Raw genomic sequence first — 12,474 nt, forward strand, 5'->3', positions numbered from 1 at the left:
ATTCTCTATTAATCACTTTTTTTCTCCATAGTTTTAATGTTGTTCAGAAATAATGCTAATGATGAAGCCTTTAATTGAATTGAATTGACCTGAATGCTTTTATTGTTATTATACAAGTATAATAAGATTTAATGCGTCACCACGAAGTGCACAAATAACAACAACAACAAACAGACAAATAAATAATCAATAAATAATAACAATAACTAATAAATACTCAATAAATAAGTAGTCAATAAGAATATGTAAGGAAATGCACAAATAACACCAACAAACAAACAGATAAATAAACGATAAATAACAATAATAAATACATAATCAATCAATAAATAATAACAATAACTAAGAAATAATCAATAAATAAGTGATAAATAAGTAGTCACAATATGATGTAGGAAAATGCTCAAATAACACCAACAAACAAACAGATAAAAACTCGATAAATAATAATAATAAATACGTAATCAATAAATGAGTAATACATAAATAGGTAGTCAACATAATAAATTAGTAGTCAACATACTACTTTGTCAAAGAAATTCAAGAACATGCTGAAACTTTTCATAGTTGTGTTTTTAATCTATCAATTTTCCCAATCATAAATTTATTCATACAGGTCAACATTAATGACCTCCAACTTAAACAAATGAAATCAGAAGTTACTATTTACAAATACTTTTCCCCACATTTATACCTGATAGGTTATCGTCTCGGGAAAACCGACCAGCTGGAGATTAAACAAACGCCAGGGAAATTGGTACTGAATGTGGCTTTGTCATTTGAACACAAATGCAAGCTGGACAAAAGGAGCAGGAATCAGAACAAAGCCAAAATGCTGCGACAATTGTCGTGTTTTAAAAAAAAAATAAAGCAGGACGGTCGGTCCTCTATGCTCGTCTCTGAGGATCGGTTTTAATAGAATTGCCGGGAAAGCAAGGGCTCGCAATCTCTAACTCATTCGGCCACGCTCCCGCGATGCATTTTAGGGGCTAAAACAGATTGAAACTCAGGCACGGGAAGCTGAACGGATTTCAGGTCTGTTGGGGGGACTTGGCAGGAAAATGCGGCGTGAAGGTTCTTATTCTTCCACAGTCGTCATTAAAAATAACCTGAATTCTAATAATAGAGGACAAGCGCTTATATTGTTGCTAAATAACTTCAATTCAAGGGTTTGATTAATAGTACAACCCTTAAAATGACAGTTTTTCCTCATTGCGATGTTCAGTCAATCACATATTGGCTTGTCCACAGTCCACTTTATTCACGTAAACTTTTACCTTTGACAACAGGGAGATTTAATTAAAGAGATGCCACTCAAAAGTGGGATTAGAAAGAAGACGGGTCACTGTTGACTCGCCTTTCAAGTTCAAACGTGACTTGACGGATGCTGGCGGATCTCGAGAATCAGTTATTAGCAACTCAAGTCCCAGAGGCTTTCACTGCTGGGAGATACAAGTAACTGCAGGAATATAGAAATTCACTCGTGACCTTAACTTTTCACCTTCCATTGATGTTGATAGACGGCCGATCCATTTTTACTGGGAGGGTTAAGAGCGAATGAGTCGTTCCCGTCCTCCCTGTTGGCCATCTTTCCTTGTCAACGAGTTGAAATCTCTGCTTGGTTGTAACTTAGTCTAGTCTAGGCTGGCTATTGATTATTTAAGTACGTAATTCATGAATATACTCATTACCATATTTTATGCACTAAAACGCGCACCTTCAAGAATGGCTTATTTTAAAATTTGTTTCATATATAAAGCTGACTGGATTATAAAATGTAGTAGTAGTGGTGATGGTGGTAGTAGTAGCGGATTGTATTACTATACAGCCACTAGATAGAGCTGTGGTAGTAGGGGTAGCAGGGGCTGGTGTTATACATCCACTAAATGAAGCAGTAGTTATAGTAGTAGTAGTCGTAGTAGTAGTCTTACTGGTAGTCGTAGTAGTAGGAGTTGTACTCGTAGTAGTCGTAGTAGGAGTTGTACTCGTAGTAGTAGTAGTAGTTGTACTCGTAGTAGTCATAGTCGTAGTAGTTGTTGTTGTTGTACTCAGTAGTAGTAGTAGTCGTACTCAGTAGTAGTAGTAGTCGTACTCAGTAGTAGTAGTAGTTGTTGTACTCGTAGTAGTAGTAGTAGTTGTTGTCGTACTGGTAGTAGTTGTTGTCGTACTCGTAGTAGTAGTTGTCGTACTCGTAGTAGTAGTAGTAGTAGTAGTCGTTGTACTCATAGTAGTAGTAGTCGTCGAACTCGTAGTAGTAGTCGTCGAACTCGTAGTAGTAGTCGTCGTACTCATAGTAGTAGTAGTCGTCGTACTCATAGTAGTAGTAGTCGTACTCGTAGCAGTCGTACTCGTAGTAGTAGTCGTAGTAGTCATACTGTTATACATACACTAAATGAAGCTGCAGTAGTATTCAATTGCAAGGACTTAATTAAGAGAAAATGCTATATTAGAAAATAGATGTAACAATACAATTAGTAGGCAATTAAAATTTGTTCACTCACGGACGCAGCAGTTTGTCACCAAGGTGTGAAATTTATCATTAAATCTGTCTGGATATTTAATTGGTTTGTTGAGCAAAGTTAACTTAGTGTAATTAAGACCCAGTTTGTTTTGCATTGACTTTGGAGCGAGCCACTCTGTGCAAACTTTGTCGAGAAACCGACGTGGCGAGTCCATCGGCCAAGCGAAAAGAAAAACTGCCTTTTTTCTCCGGCTTGAGAACCAAGTTTCATTAAAGTGACGGAATGGTGCTGTCAAACAGCTGCAACAGCATGACTGATGTGCTCTGCCACCTTTGAGGTGACGAAACGGAAATTTGAGGAAACTTGAATCCAAAGCTCAGCAAAAAAAAACAAAAAAAACAATGCCATTCTGCAGTTTTATATTCATGGCTTCTGACGGTGATCATAAATTTCAGAGAAAAGTTGCTCTTGGAGGATATTGCTGCTTATCAGTGCATGCAGCAGGCTCAATTTTTAAATTGGACTTTAGATATTTGGGCCGGTTTTTGGACCTCAAAGTAAATCGTTTTTTTAAGAAGTTGGGGAAATGTTTCCTATAGTTTTGACTGCCACAATTTCATGAAGACAGAAGATAAATGAAGGAATTTCAGGATGTGTCCTGTTTATATTATTTTGCTTTACTTCAACTATAAATACTGAACTTCATTAGAAATTATTTTTTTCCCTTATTGAAGTTTTTTTCAGGGATAAATGCCAGTTTTAGGTTTAAAAAAAATGTTTATTTTCTGCACAGATTTTATTTCAGTTGGATCAAGTTATCAAAATTGTTTCGTATACAGTAATTGAATTTTAGAATTTGCATACTTCAATTTTACTTGCACTTGAATTATTTTGTTGTTATTTCAATTAGAGTTTGAATATACAAACGTATTGTGTTTTCAGCCTTAAATAGATTAATTTTTACGTTTAAACTCTTTTTAAAAGGCTACCCTGTTCGGAACACCCCATTTTTACATTACCGTATTTTTCTAACTATAAGTAAAAATATATGTTGCATTTTTGGAGGGCATTTTTTTTCTCTCAGAACAAACGTATGTTAAACGTAGCAATATAAAATGGAGAACAACAGGCTGTATAGGCATAACCATTTTTCAGGTGTAACCCTAATCCCCCCCAAAACAACGAAACAAAAACATATATAAGTCGCACTTTAGTATTTGTCGCAGGCCCAGTCAAGCCATGAAAAAAATGTGACTCGTAGTCTGGAAATTATGCTATTAAACGATACTGGACTGTGGTTTTTGTGTGATTAGTTTCTTTTATACGAAGGTGCTTCGGCATCAGTAACAAGCTTAACGGCCTTGGTCCGCATTTATGGGGGGATTGCGACATAGAATAAGCTAGCTAGCCACCGAAAATTCTCTTCGGATCGAGCGTGCGTTACGTTCACTACTTCTGGTACAGGTGACCTGAAATATAACGGCAGGACTTATACCTGATACGAAAAAAAAATGTATATGATTAATGGGCGGTGAAAGATTGAACACATTTTTCCAGAGCACCGTGTAATTGCTCGGAGCGTTTGAAAGACTGAAAAGGGCCGAAAGGTGAGATAAGATTTGGATTGGCGAGTTTACTGCAGCGTAGTGCTGAGTCAGAATGGCCTTCAGAGACCTGAGCCGTGCTGTTGTGGTTTGATTTCAGCCCGGGTACGGGGATCGAAAGGTAGTAGAGGTGGATAAGTTCGCCGTCGTAATAGTTGAAGGAATCTGATTGCTTCCTTCCTGCTGCGCTATTTTGACAGTATCGCGGTGTGATTTATAGTCTTGCCATCCACTCGAGAATTAAATGGGAGACTGCTTGGCTTGAAACAAACATAACAAGAGCATTATGGAATGTTTCACTCCATGTCAAGGAGTGGATGAGGGCACTATAAATATTCATATGCACAACAACGAAACACACAACTCCCTATTCTTAAGTTACGACTAGGGTGTCAGACTCGGGTTGGTTTGCGGGCCGCTAACGTCAACTTGATTTCACGCGGGCCGGACCATTTTAGATATAATATTTAGATTTTTTTTTTTTACAAAATGGATTAAAAGAACTGGATTAAAAGCCCTGAATATTCAGTTTTTTATAGATCTTAAACAAGGGTGTCAAACTCGGGTTGGTTCGCGGGCCTAGATTAAAAGCCCTGAATGTTCATTTTTTTAATAGATCTAAAACTATGTTTATTTTAGCTTTTTTAAATATATTTTTAGATTTTAAAAATGATTTTTGAACTAAAAACAGAAAAAAATGGATTAAAAAATTACAATTATTGATTTAAAAGGGGGAAAATCAGGAAATTTAATATACATCTATACTCTTCCTTTTAATTTGATCCTAAAACAGAAAGTCGGCACTCATGATTTACTTTCCCTGGCCACACAAAATGATGTGGCGGGCCAGATTTGGCCCCTGGGCCGCCACTTTGACACGTGAGTTACGAGATGACCCTGGAAGTCAATAACTCAGTGGAATGTTGGTTTCCCACGTGCCCCTGTGATTCCCTCGACTCCCGCAAATTAAGTTTTTGGCAAGGATCCAAGAAATAAACGCCTAAAAAATAAGTGAGGTCATTATTCAATTAGTAAATGTTAAATGAGGAAACATAACTCAAAATTCTTGCTAATTTTAAATCATTTAAGCATTTTCCCTCCTGATTTTCCATTAAAACTTAACAAAAAAATCAAGGGAAATTGGTTTGCTTAAAATGTCAAAATATGCCATTTCTTTTTTTTTTTTTTTACAATTCCACAAAATTTGGTGACCGTTCTGCTATTCCAGAATAACTGTCGACCTAACCAGAGTGCCACTCGTTACTCTAAACTCCAAATCTCTAAATTGGCCAAATTTTGATGTCGTAATCAAAATGGCTGGTTTGCTGACATAAGATGACAGCAAAGGATTTAATTTTGCGGGTAAGCAGGCTCTCTAGAGACCATACTATTTGTATACAGGCCATTAAAAAGTCACTTTTCATAATGTCTATCTCTTTTAATGCAGACAAATTTGTCGGTGGCCTGTAAGCAACTAAGATATGATTTAATTAGCTGTCCAGAAAAATGCAAACTAGATTCTCCCGGGAGTGTGTGTGTGGTAGCCCAGCTGTCAGTATCACGTTGAATGTAAACCAGCACAGATTGTCACACTGATTGGGTTGGTCATTAGCGAGAAACAGAGTGCGAATAATCCCGGCTGTTACAGCAGCAAAATGCGTAAAATTCATCAGGATCTTCTATCATTTCCTGCATTCTCCGCATTCTGATGGAGCTGGATTCGTCTGGGGTTTTTTCACAATGGGGGGTCTCACTGTTTGCCTGCCACTGATTGTTGATTCTCTGCGTACTGCCGATGGTGTGAAGGATAAAAGTTGGCAAAGTATAAAACGCAAGCGTAGAGGACATAACACTTTCCGACCAGAGCGGCTGTGATGTTTCCGAAAAAAAATGGAACTCGGAATCCACGTAGACTTAGGCGGGATAAGAGAGGACCAGCTGAGATAAATGCGCTCGCCCGCCGTGTCGCATCTAACCTTGACGGAAGACCAGGCACGTTTGTGGAATACCAAAAACCTCCAGCCTGTTTTTACGGGGCTATTTCTCCGAATTTTTGAATCATTTATGGATGAAAATTGAGTTGTAAAAAAAATGGTACACTTCAGGCTAATTAGTCACCGTTCTATCAAAGTAGATCTGTGAGTTTTCATATTCGAGTGGGAGAGTTTACCGTGCAATGCAAATATTTTGCGACTGTTCTCATGTGGATATTATCGGCATGCATCTCAACCAGAGGTTTGAGTTTGATTTATTTAATAAGGGACAGCACCTATTAATGAATATATTCATATTCATGTTAATGAACATATATATGCAAACATGTAAGAATGTAGCCGAGGTCAAATTTGCATCTTTAGTCCCTTGTGTAGGTTGAAGACAAATAATGACACATACACACACAGAAATGCACTCTTGTTGAAGGGAACTACACAGTCACCTCTAGAGCCAGCCCTTGTTGATGTGTTGGATTTTTTTGGTACAAAATCTTGGAGTGGAGGAGGAGCTTTGTGATGGAGGTGGCCATTCACGACCAGTGGAGATTCACTATGACCAAACCAAGGCTTTTCGGGGAAAGTATATTAACCGGCGACCAATTCTAGATTCACTGGTGCCCCATCCAGATTCAGTCCTGATCAGTGGCGGGCCGTCAGGGCCTTCAAGGCCTTCTCTGCTGGCCTAAGAAATATCTGAATCATATATGTATTATAGTTTGTCCATCAATACTTTTTAAATAATTCCAAAGGAAGTGGATTTTACCCGTTAAACTCCTGTTGCAGTATTTGACAAAGCCATACTGGCAGATAAGTCAATCCAGTCCAGGTGTCATCTTCCCAAAAACAAAAATGTACCGCAGAGCAAGTTACAAAGACAAACAGTAGCCTTACATCTATCATGAATACTTATTGTTATCATTTGCTGCTCCAGTCTTGTTTCTGACGAGCACTTAGTAATGACATTAAAAGAGAGAACAAGATTTCTGACATTTCTTTTCTAATCGTTTTTATTTTTGCTTTAGAATTTTAAAGCCACTGTAGGCTGAAGACAGGCTGAGAATATAAAAAGAAAAATCTGACATTGCGTGTTCTTTGATTGGGCGAAGCAGAAAATCGTGTCGGGACGCTGTCACACTCTTTTATGTTTTTTTATTTTTTATTTTTTGGTCCCCATCTGGCATCTCCCGCAGATGAGGTTATGGTTTTATCACAGTCTGTTTGTTAGTTCACATAATTTTGAAAAAGAAAGAAAGAAGCGTTGCCATTTTTTCCCCCTTTGATGATGATTGCTGTCCAAACCTGTTGGCTGCCAATTCTTAACGAACTGTCGCCAAATTTTGAATAGCTGTCAATCATTCCAAATTAACTGGCGACCAATCAATCCAGATATACTACAGCAGACCAATTGCATTCAATCCGAACAAGTCAACAAATCCTGACGATTTGAAAGCGGTATCGAACGTGACCGGACGATTCGCCGAAAGACGTTTGGCCGACGGACGTTTGGCCGACGGACAGTTCGAGGAACGGACGTTTCGCCGAAGCGCTCGCCCCGCCCCCGGATCGTGTGTGTACCTGTTTTTCAACCTCGGCCCGCGGGCCATATACGGTCCGTTACAGATAACATTCATTTAGGAATAACAAAGGCATGTACTGCCCCCCGCTGGAAATATTTCTAAATACAAGTACGTAGTACAATGTGCTGCCAATGTTTTATATTTTTTATTCAATATTCTTATATATGTACACATACACACGCTCTTGCTACGTGCCTGACACTGAGAAAAAACAACACTAGAAGACTTATGTGAAATTCTAAGTGCCATGGAACACACTTCTAGTTTAATTTTAAATAATTTCCCATTATTTTAGGAAATATATATTCAAAATGATTTGCTGAGAACCTTAATTCAAAGATTAATCTCAACGTTTTCTACGCTGGTGTAAGTTTTCTGGAGTAGGATTTCTGGATTTACAATTTCATTACAGTAGTACTTACTGTTACTTCTACTTTATTTTTTCTATTTCTTCTGTCACATACTGTTCTGTGTGATCTCCAAATAGCTACTACTTTAAACGCAAGGATAAAATAAAAAAATAAAAAATTGGCAGCACATTGTAGTACGTACTTGTATTTAGAAATATGTCCAACGGGGGGCAGTACATGCCCTTGTTATTCCTAAATGAATGTTATCTGTAACGGGCCGTATATGGCCCGCGGGCCGAGGTTGAAAAACATGTACACACACGATCCGGGGGCGGGGCGAGCGCTTCGGCGGAACGTCCGTTCCGCGAACTGTCTGTCGGTGAAACGTCTTTCGGCGAACCGTCCGAGCACCGGTATCGAATCAGTAGTGAGTGGCGTGCCGACCAATCCTGCCTCCCGGACAACCGATACAAACCACGAAAAACATTTTTGACGTCAATTCCCAGACCGCACTGAAGCAATAAAGCGTCACTCATTCCTGCGCATCGATAATGATTGACTCCACCGATTATATCCTTTTTATTTTCATAAACAGAAAACGAAAAACCAGTGGAAAAAAAATAAAACCAACTCTTCCCATTTTGTGTGAAGCAATTAAATGCTGTTTTTAATCTCCTGATTTCATGTGAAGTTTTAAATGGCTGTGGGATAAATGTCAGTCCTTTATTTTTCGGAATGCAGCGTAATCGTACGCTTGTCCTCCTTCACGCTGATCAATAAACTATCATTCCCGTCGCCTGGAGCTCGACAAATTTAATTACATGAGCATTCCGTCAATCCTCTGACTGATCTGCTCTTTGTGTGTGTGTGTGTGTCTTCTTTTCTTTCCAGATGATGAAGTTTGCCTGGGACAACTACAAGGAATTTGCCTGGGGCAAAAACGAGCTAAGGCCTTTAACCAGAAACGGCCATGTGGGCAACATGTTTGGTAAGTGTTATTTTTTTCATTATTGTTACTTTCATCAAGCTAGATTGATCTTTCTCGGAATGTTTTCGGTCACAACGATCGATCCGCATTCCTAAAAGGGAGCTGACGTCATAGCCATTCCAACCAGATGGATTGAGAATGATCTTTAGTAGCTGGCAACCAACCGTGTGCGGTCTTTTGGTCGCCGGTCTTTTGGTCGCCGGTCTTTTGGTCGCGGTCTTTTGGTCACCCGGACCGTGACAATGGGTGACCAAAAGACCGGCGACCAAAACAAGGTAAAACAACACGGTCTACACATCAATAAAAGCCAACAATGGCCATGAGCAGTTTCACTGAGCCGACGTGTGAGTGTGTAAGAGTTTGTATGTACATGCGTTGTCCCTTTAAGAAGCTATGTCAGTCAGGGTCTTAACAAGTTCTCCAACAAAAAACAATAACAGTCCGGGAAATTTGGTGCTTTTCTTTAGCCTAATAATTAATAGGGCAATAAGTATGACTAAATAGTAATTCACAGTTTGTATTTAGGGAATTTGAGCAACGATATAAATGGTAATTATCAATAACCTTCCGGGCGACCAAAAGACCGGCGACCAAAAGATCGGCGACCAAAAGACCGGCGACCAATCGACTGTGTACCGCTGGCAACACTAGCATTATCCATGCGAAACACTACAAAATGAATATTATGGGAAAGCGCCAAGGCAATCCTCCCCTCAGGTTTGGTGGGAATAGCCGGATTTAACATGAGGAAAAAAGTTATTTTCTCTTCCTAAAGTCACAAAATAGATCAAATGTAATAAAGGTATTCAGTAGGGTTGATGGTGGATTTTGAGCTGTCAGACAAAACCCGACTGATGAGCCAAAACCTTCTATAATAAAAGTCAGATAAGCTGATGGTAAACCCTTTAATACCTGGAGTCTCCCTTGTCATTTTGCTGGGATTATGACCATAGAGAGCTTTTACCTCAAATGGTTTGCTGTGATATTTTGGCAATGCAGTGGCCCATTGCACGACTTTGTTATATTGACTAGATGCACAATAGAGCCAAATTCCCATTCCATCCAATTCTGAGTAAAAAAAAAATGATCCTATCTCGTCTCCTGTAGAATGACTCCCATACACTTTCATTTCCATCATTAGTTAATGGATAAAAAGAATATTTTTAATTGAGAGGCTCGTTTAAAAAGTTATCAATTCATTCAACAATCACGATTATTTGTGCCAGCGCTATTGACGGCACAGCTAAATGTGTTCAACCAACTGGCACCGGCGGTTACATCTCCAACAGTACCAAAGTCTGATGGTCTTTTAGCTTTAGCGTGTCCGTGCAGAAACTCCCACAGGACTTGAGTTCCGCACGCGAATAATAAATTTACAAAGGAAAAAGAATGCAGAAAACAAAACCAAAACATTATGCATGTGAACCGAACCCTTTGTGAAAATGGATTGGACGGTAAATGTCCCTCCAAAGGAAAGCGTAGCTTCGGTCCGCGACAAAGACGACTTTTCCATCTTTGCAAGAACATGTTTTTCATGTTTTTCCCAGATATTTAAAGACTATCAACATTTAGTCAAATTTCCAGATGACGGGATGAATAAAGTTATCCAATCCAATCCAAATGTAGTCATTCGTTTATGGACCGCAAATCAATGACAATAGCTCCAAATAATTGTGCCTTAACGCCAACAAAAGAAACAAGTGAAAATCAAAAACAGAAACCAAAACAAAAGTGTTCTTCTCACAAGCCAATAACTTTTTCTTGCACTTTTCCGCTCCTGTGAGAAGCGGCATCAGATCCAAGAAAGGGCAGGATGCTACCTAGCAAAATGTCACAAAGAATATGGCGGATGCGCAGATTGGCGGGGGTTGCGCCAAGCCAGGTATGAAATTGGCTTGTGTTCTTAAAGGTAATCCTCAAGAGTAAACACGCACGCGGAATGATTGGATTCTTGGCGGGGTGTCTGAAGGCTGTCGATCGGCAGATAAAGAGGCTGGAAATGCCGTTGCCTCAAAAGAGCAAAAGATGTTCGCCGCAGTTCGTCGAGCAGGCCTCGCCCGCATCGTCTTCTCGCACGTTTCTTTACCGTGTAATGCTTCGGGCTCGATCTCGTTATCCTTCCCTGCGAACAAAGTGAAAATGTCTTCGGTATTTTTGAATAAACTTTGTGTAGTATTTTAAATATTCATATCTGCTCAGGGCAACTCAGGAAAGGAGTTAAAAGAGGGATAGCAATGGAGTGTTGTGGTGGATAAATTAGCAAATTAATTCTATGAATTTAGAAATTGTACAGAGGGAGACTTGAGCAGAGGAAAATCAAGTAATTGTTTGCAAACATTAACGTCTCACTGTCATGAAGTTTTATTTTACGCATTAATTTAATGATAGAATCCTGTTTAAGACTATATAAGACTATATCTTACGCGACCGGACGTTTCGTCGAAAGACGTTTGGTCCCCGGACGTTTGGTCGACCGGAAGTTTGGTCGACCGGAAGTTTGGTCGACCGGACGTTTGGTAGAACAGACGTTGGGTAGAACGGACGTTTGGTCGCCGGGTTCGCTCGCTGTCAAATTATGACAGAGTTTACTGTTGATATTTTGATATTAGATATTTAGATATTAAACTCTCTCTCTCATGATTATAATTTTGAGAGCTGGTTTCAACAGTAACAACCCGGCGACCAAACGTCCGTTCTACCAAACGTCTGTTCTACCAAACGTCCGTTCTACCAAACGTCCGTTCTACCAAACGTCCCTTCGACCAAACGTCTGTTCTACCAAACGTCCGGTCGACCAAACGTCCGTTCTACCAAACGTCCGGGGACCAATCGTCTTTCGACGAAACGTCCGTTCTACCAAACGTCCGGGGACCAAACGTCTTTTGACGAAACGTCCAAGTACCATATCTTAGATTGTGGAATATTTTAGAATTTACCTTGCCAGTATGTGACTTTTTATATTACTTATTTTAGTTTTTTTACTGGGAAAACGCACTTTGTGGAGTAGCACCACCAATTTCATTATACGCAGCTGTGTATAATGACAATAAAGCCTTTTTATTTTTTTATTTTTGTTAAAAACATCAATTATAAATCCATAACAATTGAAATGGTGTCATGAAAACAGTTTATGTAATGTTTTGCTTCTGCATAATAGAAACCGATGACGTAATTAAAGGTCATTTGACTCAATGGAAAACATAACATTTCATTTGAAAATATTAGAACTGATTTTATTTTATTTTTTTACCAATTTTGGCAAGTTTGGCTGCAGCCTTGTTGTTCCGCTTCCACTCTCATTGTTAAATAAGGAACAGCACCTTATATTGGGGTTTCTTGTGGGAGCAATTTCCCACACAACATGTATTACCCATTGTTCCAATAAAACAATTGATTGGATTTCTTGAAAAAACGCTGGCTGCCACTGCAATGCAACTAAACCGATAAAATAAAACCCTACCTTCCGCTACATCACGTCTGGTTGCTGACTGGCTTCCTA

At 39.1% G+C, this 12,474-nt stretch overlaps 1 protein-coding gene across 2 annotated transcripts in view; it reads left to right on the forward strand.

Moving 5' to 3' along the window:
• Positions 1-12,474, forward strand: part of LOC144073458 (mannosyl-oligosaccharide 1,2-alpha-mannosidase IA) — a 135,438-nt gene that overhangs the window by 65,431 nt on the left and 57,533 nt on the right. For both annotated transcript variants that reach the window (XM_077599294.1, XM_077599295.1), the window contains one exon: positions 8,879-8,975. In XM_077599294.1, the coding sequence (XP_077455420.1) occupies positions 8,879-8,975 (97 nt within the window). The remainder of the gene's footprint in view (positions 1-8,878; positions 8,976-12,474) is intronic.

The sequence above is a fragment of the Stigmatopora argus genome, chromosome 4, assembly GCF_051989625.1.
Source record: "Stigmatopora argus isolate UIUO_Sarg chromosome 4, RoL_Sarg_1.0, whole genome shotgun sequence".
NCBI lineage: Eukaryota > Metazoa > Chordata > Actinopteri > Syngnathiformes > Syngnathidae > Stigmatopora > Stigmatopora argus.